Source organism: Dreissena polymorpha, chromosome 8 (assembly GCF_020536995.1).
Source record: "Dreissena polymorpha isolate Duluth1 chromosome 8, UMN_Dpol_1.0, whole genome shotgun sequence".
In the NCBI taxonomy this organism is placed as follows: domain Eukaryota; kingdom Metazoa; phylum Mollusca; class Bivalvia; order Myida; family Dreissenidae; genus Dreissena; species Dreissena polymorpha.
This window is the reverse complement of record NC_068362.1, coordinates 66,954,895-66,970,552: the sequence shown is the minus strand read 5'-3', so window position 1 is coordinate 66,970,552 and position 15,658 is coordinate 66,954,895. Positions and strand designations below refer to the sequence as shown.

General features: G+C 34.5%; 1 protein-coding gene across 7 annotated transcripts in view; it reads right to left on the bottom strand.

Annotated features, from left to right (window-relative positions):
• LOC127841515 (uncharacterized) overlaps window positions 1–15,658 on the bottom strand; it is a 186,309-nt gene that overhangs the window by 120,884 nt on the left and 49,767 nt on the right. For 4 of the 7 annotated variants that reach the window (XM_052370390.1, XM_052370388.1, XM_052370391.1 and 1 more), the window contains one exon: window positions 9,891–14,367. The exons of 1 other annotated variant lie outside the window; for it this stretch is intronic. In XM_052370390.1, the coding sequence (XP_052226350.1) occupies window positions 14,189–14,367 (179 nt within the window). In that variant the 3' untranslated portion in view covers window positions 9,891–14,188. Of the gene's footprint in view, window positions 1–9,890; window positions 14,368–15,658 lie in introns of those variants that run through there. 2 more of the 7 variants (XR_008031045.1, XM_052370392.1) reach the window with 2 other exon arrangements.

Here is a 15,658-nt window from a genome sequence, read left to right as displayed (position 1 = left end):
ATGACAAGCATGGAGGGGAAGGTTACCATTTTTCTGTCCAATACCTTCTCCTTTTCCAGTTTTCTCTTCTTATGCTTGTCTGTACCATGGTGGCATTTCAGAACCTGATGTCCAAGGCTCACATACATATAAGGGTTCACCCCATGGACCCAACAAACCTTATGGGAGGATGAAGTAAAAACTGAAATTATTCATCAAAACAGATTTTTTTTATTTTCTGCTTATGTATACACTTAATTTAAAAAACACAAAAAAATGAAATTAAACAAAAAAATCCATATCATGAATTCATTCATTTAATAGGAACAAGAGATGTGTTTGTCAGAAATACAATGACCCCTATTGCGCCGCTTTGATTTTTGTTTTACCTTAGACCTCGAAGGATGACCTTGACCTTTCACCACTCAAAATGTGCAGCTCCACAAGATACACGTGCATGCCAAATATCAAGTTGCTATGTTCAATATTTCAAAAGTTAATATTTCAAAAGTTATCGCAAGGTTACCAAGGTTGAAGTTTTGGGACAGAATGACAGACAGACAGGCCAAAAACAATATACCCCCGATCATTCGAACTGGGGGCATTACAATAGTTGATAAAGGTACATAGAATCACATTGTTCTTAAAAAAAGAGAAAGTACAAATGTTTTCACCTTCATAAGTCTTCATTTTAAAACTTTTTTGATTTTTGAAAGACAATTAATATGGAATTTTGTGACAGGAGATGGGAATGAACAATACTTTATCAATTGGGGAAAAATTCTTTCATTTTTTTAAGTCAAAATATTAATGCAAGTAAAAAGCTATCTGTGAGGCATGCTTTTTTTTACTTACCCGTTGTGAAAAATATTCAGGCCACATACAAGCTAAATAGATTTGATAACGTCTTTACAAACTTATTGTATACAAATAATTAATACCATAGTGTATTGCAAACATTTCATCATTTAAGAAATATATGAGTGTGGCAGAATTTATAGGTGCCAGTGTAAATTTAGTATTAATTTAGTAAATGGTGAATAAAAAATAATAACATAAAAAAAATAAACTTCACAATTTTTTTAATATTTTGCTCTAACATGGCTCATCTTGAAGGACATACGCTATTTGGTACAAATTCAAGTGATTAACATAGTAATCAAATACTGAGAAAACACTGCTTAATGCCCCTGTGTTGCCATGGCTGTGAATACATGGCTATCATCACCTGGGTATAAATATCCATGCCTCCAGAACAGTATTTACAGATTGCACTGCTGTTACTTAATAATAAATAAATGAAAATAAGTGCATATAGAACAATGTACGCTGAATTGCTAACAGTTGATACCGTTATTTTCCATTAGAAGTTTACTTATTTAAAAAGCACTGGAATGATAATTTGTTAAATAATCAGAGCTCGATTCAATGTATTCAAAATGACAATAATGGAAGGTAATTGTATTTCTCTTCAACTTATAATTGATAATATTTGACAACAATTTCATTAATTATATTCACTCTAGTCAAGGTCTACAAAACGGTAGTGTCAATATTGTAAGGAAAACAAAAATGGAAATGCCGAATTTTTTGGTTCTATAACCGATTATTTAACGATTATACTATCAATTTCATGTTTTTAAATTTGTGCTTTTGCATCGTTTAAACAATTAAATAAAAGTATCTTGTCTTCATTGCGATTTCTCGTGTGAAGATTGGCAGACGACATCTTGAAAACTTTGACAAACATGCGGTAGCAGTTTCTTTACAGCAAAATGTTTGTGTTCTAACCATGTTGCCAAATTCTTTACAATACTGACTCGACGAAGGTCTACAAAACGGTCGTGTCAATGGTCCCAGTGTCAATATTGTAAGGAAAACAAAAAGGAAAGCTAAATGTGTTTCTTTCAAACCAACTATTTTTTATAGATTAACATGTCTCTCTTTTCTCTTTTCATTAAAATATGTTTGAGTTTCTTTCAAACGCCAGCTGGTTACAACCACAACAATCAATTAAACTTTGAAGAATAATTAATTTATGCTTCTTTCAACAGAAATCATTACGTTTAGATATATGAACAAAATAATAAAATGAATTTACCTGTATTACCAAAGTTTTTTGTGCTGTAACCAATTATGTAGGTTATTCGTATCAATGTCATTTCTTTTTATGTAAGCTTTTGCATCGTCAAAACAATAAAATAACATTATTTTGTCTTCGTTGCGATTTCTCGCGTGGAGATTTACAGACGCCATCTTGAAAACTACGACCAACTTTCGGTATCAGTCTCTTTACGGCAAATTTTTTGTTTCCTTACATCGTTGCCAAATTGCCCATACGATACTGACTCGACGCAAAGCGAGCTCGATTAATGTTAAATAGAAGAAACTAACAAACAACTTTAATAAGTTGATATTTAAATAAAATTATTATAGGCACTTCCTTACAGAAGAACGTGAAGTTCGTAAAGACTGGTAATAATATAGGCACTGGTATAAAAAATAAGGAAACGAACTTTTAATTATTATGTCAATCAGCAATTAAACAACAAACGGGCCATATTAAAGGGTTTCATGTGACCTGGTGAACAGAACTTTTAGCCCCAAACCCCGCCGAAAACAGAGTGTCACACTATCAGTTGCAAGCCTTGCAACCACAGGTTTACCTACAAAGGTCAGATCGGGATTCGAACTCGAATCCACCCATGAGCCATCTGATGATATTGATCATATGATAGTGGCCTGGGTTGCTGTACCAATTAAGCTATCTGACCTTTTGAAAAATATATAGGTAAACTGCAAGGCTGTATAATAGTATGATTACCTTGCTTAGGAAAATTTTAGAAAGAATTACATTTAATTGAAATTTTGTTATGATTTAGAACAGTATATTGTCAGTTTAAAATGTTTGAAAAGCCCACAAAAGCTTCTGTTTGTAAAGTGGTGCTAATTTGCCGACTGTGTAGTTTACATATTATCACCTTATTTTGCTCAAATCTTTAGAAATATATATGCTTCGAATACCAACTGCGGTTAAGAGCAACAAACCAGTCCTTGTAACAAAATAACTTCAATATTTTTTATAAGTAATTATCTGAACCATAAAGTGACCTATACTTCAATAATTATTAAAAATTAAAAGCTATACATGTACGCAGGCATTTGGCACAGAAGTTAGCGGAGGTGTTAGTGCATAGTCTTGTACACTCCCATATTTACTTTTGCAATGGTTTATTCACCGACCTACCAGCTTACCAAATTCAAAAGCTCCAGCGGACTCAAAATAGTGGTCTTGAATGCGTCATTTGATCAACAAAGTATTTAACTCTTGAAACAACTCCACTGGCTACAAGTAAAAGCTAGAATCATGTACAAAGTCCTGGTTATGGTCTTTCGTGTTGTCCATGGTTATGCTCCAGGTTACTTGCAAGAAATGTTTGTCCCGGCGAACAGTCGATATAGACTTCGATCACAAAGTGACTGTAATCTTGTTATTCCCAGGAGGCGAACTAAGATCGCGGATAGATCTATAGCTGTTGTTGGCCCGAAGTGGTGGACCAATCTACCAAGCCACTTAAAAATCATTGACAATGAGGGCTGTTTTAGATCAAGACTTAAAACTCATTTGTTCAATCTTTTTCACAGATAAGCAATGTGCAGTGTTTGTGAAGCGCAATAGAATATTTTTATAATAATTTTTGCGCTATATAAGTGACATGTATTTGTATACTATGTATACCTGAAGAGAAGATATATACAACATGTAGTTGAAAGTTGCTGTAATGCATGAAACTATAAACAAATTGTGCAGCAAACAAAGATTAATTGGTATATACCAAGGACATAGATAATAATCTAGTATGTGTGTCCTTGGCATTACCTTTAAAAATCACTAAACAATAAACTAGGACATACAATGTAAAAATTTAGAACAGCCAACTGTTGCTATCTTGTCAATTATAATTTCAGGTGCATATCATCGTCACTGGCATCATCAATGATTTCTCCATGTTGCATACTATACTTAGATTTCACAAGGGCCAGGCAGCATATTTTTTTGTTCCTTTTTGAGCATTAAGTCTCCTCAAAAAGTTGTAACTCTGTTGCTCTGGTCTCTTTCCTACCATTGAGTAGTTAAATGGTAATTTAATTGAATGCATTTTAATTTCCTTTTATTATTGTTTAATTTGAGTTGCAATGCTATGAGGTTAAATTATATTTACACTTATATGTATCATAAATATTGCTGAGCTAAGTGTGAGGTTGAGCGCTCTAAAACCAATTTAAACTCCCAATGCTTTGCATTGACCGTTCCAAGGCGGTGACCACAGCGTTATTCTTATATGTGTTTATGTTGTTTTGTATTGTGCTGTTTTGTACTGTTTTGGCATTGGTCACTAGCCTTAAATAAAGAACCAACCAATTGTATATAATGAGAATGCAATACTGCTCCAGCAGCTGGAGTTTCATTTCTTTATATTTGTAACAAGAATTGGAACGACGAACCGTTGGTTATTAGCGAAGGTTACGTAAACGACGGCGCTGATACTGTTCAAGAGATAAGTGTGAAAGTCACCGTAATAACCAACGCTTACGTTATTTCGATTCAGACACGATTTAAAGGTTATAAATGAGAATTATATTAACCGAACATTTTCCACTTTTCCGCGAAAACGTGACGTCAACACAACTATGAACATCAAATGACGTCGTCTTCATTCATAAAAAGTGCGCGGACAATCAAAGTGACGTCATACTTATCTCTAAAACGGAAATAACCAGATGCGTCATTCGAAATATAGTCACAATAGATATAGAGAAGAATTTTATAATATTTAGAAGCCGTTAATTTGATCATTTTTATCATTATAATCAATCAGGAGAAGCCCCGGTTATTTACTTCGAAAATTTCCAGTTCCGGTTCGGATATTGCGCGCGAAGATACCAAGCTTTTCAAAACAATAACCTGTACAGTAAGATACTCATGTTACCGTATACTCGAGCAAGCCTGCGGCTTGCTCTTCGAGCTCGCTAAAAAGTATCATTCATTTAAGTTAGACAAATAAAATAAACCCCCCTTGCTCTATTCGTAGAAAAAGGACGTCATTTAAATACACAATTCGACATGTTTTGTGCCTGTTTCAGTGCGTGTTTCACATCACATTACATGCAATATTAATGCCCCAGACCATAAAGTATTCATATTTCATTACAATCCCTGTACAAAAATTTCTTTTCTGATTTGATAAAATTTTGAAATATAATTGAAACAATATTACAAGTTTTTATCAAATAACCAAAGGTATGGATGTGCAGGAATTTCAATGCGAATACGTAATACTAGTGTTGTGAGAATGAGAATCAATACCTTAACAAGGATGTTCAATAATCCTTTAATATGATTATAGGTGCTTTTTAAGTTTTTTTTGATAACCATGTATTTTTAATAAATATATGGACATGATTGTGTTCAAAATATTATTTTCTGTAGTTTTGACTTTTGGGTTATTTAAATTACTTTTTGTAACTTCGGCGTGAGTACGCTTTCTAGAATTTGCTTTTGTTGCTTTCGTTGAACTTGAGTTATTTTCAATATGCGTAGGGATGCAGTATGTTCAGTGCGACTTGTAGAAGACATTTGTATAATGGGAAATGTATTACTTTAGTGAGCCAAAATAACGCTTTAATAAAAATAAATGAAATATCAAATTAAATGCTACTTTTTCTATGGTATCAGAAAATTGAATAAGTCAATGCTTATTTCTCAATGGTATCATTATTGGAATAAGTCTTTAATAAGTAGTGAAAAAATGCCAGTAAAAATAATATATTCAACTGAATGACATGAATATGAAATTAAATGTTGACATTTCCATACCATAAATACATGAATACGTGAAGTTTCTTGACTACCAGTACTTTGAATAACACAAATGTGTATTCGAATAAAGAAATTATGTGAAATTTGTTAATGATGTGGATAATTATACCAATTTATATTGAAGTTGGTTGTTGTTATTTAGTTCTCAATTATAATTCCTAAAAAAACCATTTTTTTAAATAAAATATACCAAGACCAGGAGCTCTCAACAGGACAGCTCTTCCCTCAATATCTGCTGCAGACGAATACCAAAAATGCACCGCTCGCGACCGGAATTAGGGAATACACACCGGATGCTGGATTTCGGTAATGTTATTTTCGCAGTGGTGACCTCCCTTTAAATTTAAGACCTCTAAACAACGCTGGGGTTAATTATTTTAACAGGCTTTTAAAATATATATTTTTATTAATTTATGAGGATAATAATAAAAATAAGGTGCAGAATTGAACGAATAAAATAAATTCGAGACTAATCTTATTCGATTAATTGCGTTGGGATTTAGGCAATACATTTTAGACGAGTTATATTTCTGAACATTATGTTTGGAAAAGGTGAACGCGAAATTTAGTATAGCAGTCTTTGGTATTTGGCTTATTCCCGTAACGGCGTTAGGCCGGGAAACAGGAAAACAGGAAGAAAATAAAAATGGCATTTGGCGTTGAAAAACATATAATACAATAAAATAGAGTACGATTCGCTACACAATAATCACTGCCATGACGTATTATTTCTTGAGGAATGCATCTACGTGTCATGTAGCGTTTGTCGAAGTGCCTATGTTGCTTCAGCGGTCTTTGATTTTCCATCGCGAAAATAGATGATGGCAGGAATTATTTGATTTGATAGCCTATAAGGTAATGTCTCTCTGTATTTCAGAAAATTGATACAAATAAACGGTCAACGCCCGCTTCGCGGGCTTTTGCCCGTATAACATATAATGTATTGTTTAAATTCTAGCAGGATCTCAAATTCTGTCTACATTGTATTGAGCCAGAGGAAGAACAATATACTCTGGTCATCTTTCTTAGAATAAATGTGCACGTCGTTTTTTGACGTTTTTTAATCATTACAACCAAAATGGGGTCAACTTCATTTACAATGTTAAATTAGAGGTAAAATACATCGATAAAAAGGGGTGGCGTTCTCTTATTTTCCAACGGCGACTCAAGACGTAGTAGGGTCGCCTATGAAGCCGCGTTAATGATGTGATTAAAATGTTATTGGGTTTGTTGGATGCCTTTCTTGTAAAAAAGACAATGCTTCTGTTTATTCTCAACGTAAAATTTGATTATAACCCCATCAAACGGGACTTGCTTTCTGTGAACTGCGTTCTTACGGCGACACAAGACGCGGCAAGATCGCACGTGACGTAAGGAGTTGTATTGGAAATGCTTACGAACGGCGCCAAAACGCCGATGTTTTTAAAGCAATATGGCTAGAATTCAGTACGATCATCTTGTGGACGCCATAGACACAGAAGCAACGCCGTTCAAACTTCACGGTTGCAGCAGTTTCGTCGAATACATGTATTGAACGTAGTGTGAACGTTGTGAAGTCACCGATGCTTTATTTGGCCGATCTTGAATATCTCGTGCGGGTCGACCAATACCATCACAGTAGAACAGCAACGTTCTTGTCCAAAACTCGGATCTTTGCAGACTAGATGTCAGGTATCTGTCTTTTTTTCCTTATCCTTACATGAATGATCATGAGCTTTTATCATGAGTTGTGAGTGCTCTCTTTTAGAATTGTTTCTTTGTACTGTTCGTTCAAGCCGATCTTGGCCAGCTTTCCAGTTTCGGACTTAACTGTATTTAGCAAGCGTCTGGTATTGCTGGTAATCTGTTCGTACGCCGTAGGCCTCTCTCAGAAGATGACCTGCTTACCAATCTTGGACTTTTGCATAACGCTGAGCGAGCGAATATAATTAAAACCAAATAATGTCTTCATACATTGAAGCAAGTATAATTATGAAAATTTTGCAAAACAATTAGCCCTTTCATGCACGCAACGCCTACGCTTTATGGTCGCAATGCACTCACAATTCAAACGCCAAGGCCACAGTAGCAGTTTTTAACAATCCAAGAACGAAGTGTGGATGATTCAACATCGCCGATGGTCGCGGCGTGAACGCAGAGAAATAGCTATCACTTTAATGTACGGAATGGTTTCAAAATATTTTTTTCACTAATCTTAAGAAATATGTAGAGAAATCGGTCGTACCTCTACCAACTAACCCTACCGTTTTACCAATCCGCGGAAAAAAAACACACCTTATTATAATGACAAACTTTTGAGAATTTAGACCGAAACAGCATTGAAAGTTGTCTCTCCCGCAAAAAGGCGGTTTATACAAAGTTCCATAGGTCAGTTTTGAATAATTTATAGATCAGATGAAAGGATGCCAAATGCAGCTCCTTGCGTATCATGTAAGTTGGAAGAAAGATCAAATAATGAACCAATGAAACAGCATTTGTAGTAAAATAAGCCAAAATTAGAAGCTAAATAAGCACATACGTGGCGGCCATATTTGTCAACAGACCAGAACCAGTTTGATTTCAACTGAGAACATTCTGAGTACAATGACGATTGGGCAGAAAATGTCAGAAGAGAATTAACTCTGTTTTTTTAGGAAAACTCCGCCACCCACTAGCAGCCATCTTTATAAACAGTCTTTAACCATTTTTTTAAACTCGACCTAGTTGTCAAAATTACAAATCTAATAAGCAAGTTTCGTGATAATGGAACTAAAATGTGACTTCTATATTGTTAACACATGTTGCACGGAAAGCACATAAGGAAAAATGCTCAGCCTAATGGCGGCCATGTTTTTCAACGAATTGGAACCATTTTAAAGACGGCCCATATATCATAAAAACAATTCGTTTTTCTGACCAAGTTTCATGTTTTTTTCATTACAAAAATACGACTTCAAGAGTATAAACAAGCTTGTCCTTTACTATAATCTTTAGATCTACGTTTTTACCTCAAATGACACAGTTTCTAACTTGAAGAAGATATCAGGTGAACAAGTGTTGTGACTAAGTTTCACTAAGATTGGACTATTTTTTACATGTAAAGTGTTACATGGTTGATTGAACCCCCAAAAGGAAAACTGCAACGCTTCTAGTTGCGATGTTTTTCAACGGACTGGAACTAGGTGGAACTCGGTCGAGATATCATTTACAACAAATGTTTGACTCAAGTGTCATACAAATAAAATCACTTTCATATGTTAAACCCTGCTGAACGTACTTTTCAACTATCATTCGGGTTATGCCGCTTGTTGGTATATATTGCATACATTAATATTTGATTCTTTGAGATTTTATTTTAATCGTCATTTTGAAAATCTGTGAATTATTTCCTTTAAAGGGATCTTTTCACGGTTTGGTAAATTGACAAAATTGAAAAAAAGTTATTTCAGATTCGCAAATTTTCGTTTTAGTTATGATATTTGTGAGGAAACACTATTACTGAACATTTACCAGAGTCCAATATAGCCATTATATGTATGTTTTGACGATTTGAAAACCTAAAAATTATAAAGCGTTGCAACGCGATACGATTGAATAATTTGGAGAGTTCTGTTGTTGTCGTTTAAATTTACAAAACTGCGTAGATGGCTTATATAAGGTATAAAATACTTAAACTGTGTATACCCGGCGGAATAGCCGAGAGGGTTAATGCGCTTTTACTTCAGACTAATTCCAGGACTCCGGGGGTCACTGGTTCGAGCCCTGGTACCGACTACTTTTTTTTCCTTTTTTTAATTTTATTCTTGATTTTTTACTGCAGCTTTTAAGTTCCACATATTTTATTTATCAATATAAAGCATTTAATGACAAAATTCAAAATATGCCAAAATCTGTGAAAAGGCCCCTTTAATGCTTATGAATTAAAACAAGTTTCATATGTCTAACAGTATTAACAAGTGCGTTTAGTAACATTCACATCGAAATAACACTAAGGTCTTTGTAATTTATGAAAATAGTGAAAGGATTTGTTAACAACTAAACCATTTAAGCATCATTAAACTAAAGTTTATTGGTATCATATGCAAATGAACATATGCATTGTTCAGTACAAACATGTTTTATAGCGCTATATAATTTAGAAATGCCAGGACTGTCAATATTTAATTACCTCGCTTTCAAGCTCATGCAGTTTTTGAAACACATTATTAAACTTGTGGTAATTCTTTCAAATTCCGCTAATGACAAATAATATATATAGGACGCGAGCATTCACCTTGTAATAACCACAAAGTAAAACTAGGCAACATTTTTTTTAAGCCGTTAACAGCGCTCTCGCTGGGTTAAATGTTTCTTTCGCCACCAATTTTCGCCACTTGAATACTTTATTCGCCACTTTTAAAAATATGAGCCATTTTGTGACCATTCTTAAATCATAGTGTTCAATGCGATAGAATGCTTTTATTTTTTATTTATTATTAAAAAAACAATATTACACTATTACTTACTTGAATGTCCAGTTCACCGAACATTCAGCTCCAATACGGACCACAAACTCGCGTCATAAATAAGTTCAATGCTCATTATATATTGTCATGTTGTGTTGTCATTGCGTCATGTGCCAAAACATGCATGTTAACTCTTCCATATCGAAACATACATACTCATTCTCTGTTATTTAATCAGTAATGTTCCGTCTATTTTCACTTCCTTGTACATTTTAAGCAATAAAATATTAAAAGTATTTTTTTCTCAAATATTCGTTTTTATTTAAAATCTCATTTAACAAGGACTGTTTGCAAAACATGCATGCCTCCCATATGGGCTATCAGTTGTAGTGGCAGCCATTGTGTGAATACGGTTTTTGTCACTGTGACCTTGACCTTTGAACTAGTGACCTGAAAATCAATAGGGGTCACCTGCCAGTGATGATCAATGTACCTATGAAGTTTCATGATCCTAGGCCTAAATATTCTTGAGTTATCATCAGGAAACCATTTTACTATTTTGAGTCACTGTGACCTTGACCTTTGACCTAGTGACCTGAAAATAAATAGGGGTCATCTGCCAGTCATGATCAATGTACCTATGAAGTTTCATGATCATAGGCGTAAGCATTCTTGAGTTATCATCCGGAAACCATTTTACTATTTCCAGTCAATGTGACAGAGACCTTTGACCTAGTGACCTGAACATCAAGAGGGGTCATCTGCCAGTCATGATCAATTTACCTATGAAGTTTCATTATCCTAGGCGTAAGCATTCTTGAGTTATCATTCGGAAACCATTTTACTGTTTCAAGTCACTGTGATCTTGACCTTTGACCTAGTGACCTGAACATCAATAGAGGTCATCTACTAGTCATGATCAATGTTCCTATTAAGTTTCATGATCATAGGCGTAAGCATTCTTGAGTTATCATCCGCAAACCATTTTACTGTTTCGAGTCACTGTGACCTTCAACTTTGACTTAGTGACCTGAAAATCAATAGGGCTCATCTGCCAGTCATGATCAATGTACCTATGAAGTTTCATGATCATAGGCGTAAGCATTCTTGAGTTATCCGGAAACCATTTTACTATTTCCAGTCAATGTGATATGGACCTTTGACCTAGTGACCTGAACATCAAGAGGGGTCATCTGCCAGTCATGATCAATGTTCCTATGAAGTTTCATTATCCTAGGCGTAAGCATTCTTGAGTTATCATCCGGAAACCATTTTACTGTTTCAAGTCACTGTGACCTTGACCTTTGACCTAGTGACCTGAACATTAATAGAGGTCATCTACCAGTCATGATCAATGTTCCTATCAAGTTTCATGATCATAGGCGTAAGCATTCTTGAGTTATCATCCGCAAACCATTTTACTGTTTCGAGTCACTGTGACCTTCACCTTTGACTTAGTGACCTGAAAATCAATAGGGCTCATCTGCCAGTCATGATCAATGTACCTATGAAGTTTCATGTTCCTAGGCGTAAGCATTCTTGAGTTATCATCCGGAAACCATTTTACTGTAATGAGTCACTGTGACCTTGACCTTTGACCTGAAAATCAATTGGGGTCATCTGCCAGTCATGATCAATCTACCTATGAAGTTTCAGGATCCCAGGCCTAAGCGTTCTTGGGTTATCATCCGGAAACCATCTGGTGGACGGACGGACGGACCGACCGACCGACATGAGCAAAACAATATACCCCGTCTTCTTCGAAGGGGGGCATAACAACATACATTCCAGATCTAACATGTAAATGAGCCCAATATTTGTTGCCATAGCCAGGAAAATCTTAGAGGTAAACTCTTTCCATTTTCTTATTCTTGAGTGTAGTTTTAATGGGCCATTTAACTGCAGAAGCATAGTTAAGTGGCACAAGTTCATTAATCAAGGCATCATCTAAGAAAACTTTCAAGAAGTTTTATGGTCCCCTACTGTCCATTTTAATGCTCAACTTTAGCACCACATGTGTTGAATAGGCATTCTCCAGAACTAATTGATTTTAATGGCCACTTGTTTTTCAAATTGAGAGATTGTATCGCAAGTTTTCTAAAACTTTCGCATTTGGTGAAATACCGAACGGCAGCGGGAGCCCTGGTTAAATGACTATTGGCGTCGCCCTGGAGGGCGGCGACTAGTATGTACTGCATTGTTTTCGCTTATGGGAGGAGAAGTTATTTTACGGATCAATGTACATATGTTTGTACAACTGATTACAGGGGAAAGATCACAGGGACTGGGAAATAACCCAACTGGGTTATAACACAAAATCATAGATAATGGTTATACCAGTATCTTTTTCTATTTTGTTTAAAATAATCGGCCAATATATTAATATTTACAGTTGAAAAAAATCGTTCCATGTAACTTCATTGAGTGCCTTTTACACTGAAATTCCCGACGCCCTTTGATGCTTTGCATCAATACTTATCTTGTAACATTGATGTTTTATTATTGTTTTCCGTTATCTGTAGCGTAAAACGATATACTCGCATGGATCATTTATAGGCATTAGTGAGGGACATTGTATTATGATTCTTACAGCTAAACAGAGCATGTAAGAGCTTGTACTTACGAACTAGATACATAGACATACATTAATGCACTAATTGCACATAAATCGTCACGTGTATGATTGAAGAAAATAGGAATCATTCTGCTAAACTAACCACATAAAATGGCCCAGAAAACATGCATTTTATATTTTTGTTCATAAGTAAATATATCTCAAATTAATATTACATACTAATCATATATTTTAAAATCTCTTAAATTCAATCCGAATATTGAATACAGATAGCAACTTCAATCGAAACAGGTATAAACTTCAAATGAATATGAACAAACATTAGTAAAAATGCAGGTCAGAGCAACGGGCCTTCGTCAATGATTTCACACAATGGCCATAAGTCAGAAATTTCTCAATAAATACATTCATGCACAACACATTAAAATGAAATAAATATCTACAAACTGTACAAGACATTGCAACGTACAATGACAATACTTCAATATGTAGACGCCGAAGTATAAATAGAATGTATTTAAACACATATAATATTGTCAATAATACAATGATATAAACGCATATGTTAATGTGCGTTTTTAATAACTAAACATTTTTAAAATTATGTGAACATAAATTGTGATGAGTGGTAAACGAATTTGTTGGAAAAAAGAATACCATAAAATCCTTTAGCTTTATATAAGAATGTTTTCATCAATATGATCCGCAGCAAGAACCAGGTGAATACACAGTCTAGCATATATGGCAGTCTTCTATGAATAATGTTTTACTTAATTTGTTATTGTTTAATGTCACATAAATATAGTATACCTCATCGTTCAATATAATTTATTTATTAATGTTTTGTTATGCAAATACACGCCGAACATTTTGAGGGCTATATGATGATCCTCATTTTAGGTTTTCGATAATGAAAAATAAATACATGTTATAAATATTATTTACTAAAGCTTCTGTTTAATGGTCACATGATGGTAATTAACATATACACATTTTTCAATAATATATCATATTATAAATAACATATAATAAAAGTTATCTTTCGTTTCGCTTTTCACACTACTAACCGTTTTGCAAGATGGAAGAATAAAGTCCGATTAATTCTTTAAATTTGTTTACAAAAAGTATATTTCTTTTTTTTAAACAAAATAAAAATTACAAAAATGTCGCGAATAAAGAGAAACTTCCAAATGCGAAAGTTATAAACACAACCCATTACAAACCAAACCAAACCAAATATGAGTGATACAAAATACTATGGGCATTTTTCGGGGTATGTCATAAATTACTATGCCACGGCCTGTTTTAAAACAGTTATGCAAGACATATTTATACCCTTGATTCCTTTTTTCTTGTCCACGTCTTCCTCCCTGTTATCAACCTGCTTATCTTTTCAAAGTGTTCCTGTGTAATCTCGACGAGTAGTATCTGCTTGAGATGTGTCGGTTTTAACGCCTCTAGAGACTGACAAAGATAGTCGACACAATCTTTTAATGGAAAACCTCCCTCTGTATAAAGAGAACAGCAATTATTGCCCATAAATATCATGATCTACAGATTTCACAAAATTATTCAAATAAAGACGCTACATTTAAGGTGTTTAAATCGGCGTTGTTCTTATCTGACTTATCGACATCATCTAAGCATTATTTAAACATCTTGCATTGTTGACAGAAATTAACCGTGCAACATTTTTAACTTATAACATACATGGACATGTTTGCGTGCAAAAAGTGCAATACTTATTATGTAAATCTAAAACAATAGGGCAATAGGATTTAAGGCGCTCACCTGAGACCTTAAGTACCAAACATATTCTGACAAGGTGAACTTCAGAAGATTAAAATCAATTCATGAAATATACGAATTTCATTTCTACGCTCATTATTATGACAAACATCTGATGATTGAAAATATTGCCAACAAACAATGTTAATATTAGTATTCGAAACTTAAGATTTATGTATGGGTGAAAACTTGCATAGCCACTAGCTGGTAATCTCTCCTGTAAAAGAGGCTGTCTATACAAGGTTCAATAGATCCCTTATGATTTTTAAAAAATCAAATGGAGATATATCCAATTACAACTACTTGACATTGCATTAAAAGTCAAAGAAGAATTATTTGTAAAAACTCATGAAACTGGGCGTAAGCATTCTTGAGTTATCATCTGGAAACCATTTTTAAATTACTGTTTTGAGTCACCTTGACCTTGACCTAGTGACCTGAAAATCTATAGGGCTAATCTGCCAGTCATGATCAATGTACCTATGAAGTTTCATGAACCTAGGCCTAAGCATTCTTGAGTTATCATCCGGAAACCATTTTACTATTTCGAGTCACTGTGACCTTGACCTTTGACCTAGTGCCATGAAAATCAATAGGGGTCAGCTGCCAGTCATGATCAATGTACCTATGAAGTTTCATGCTCCTAGTCGTTAGCATTCTTGAGTTATCATCCGGAAACCATTTTACTATTTCGAGTCACTGTGACTATGACCTTTGATCTTGTGACCTGAAAATCAATAGGGCTCATCTGCCAGTCATGATCAATGTACCTATGAAGTTTCATGATCCTTGGCCTAAGCATTCTTGAGTTATCATCCGGAGACGGACCGACGGACGGACCGACCGACGGACGGACTGACCGACCGACATGTGCAAAACAATATACCCCCTCTTCTTCGAAGGGGGCATACTTATATGAAATTATTATATGAAAAAACTACGTGATTTTGTGAATACTTCAATGAAATACTATTAATCAATGGCAATAATTAATTTGAGAAATATGGAATA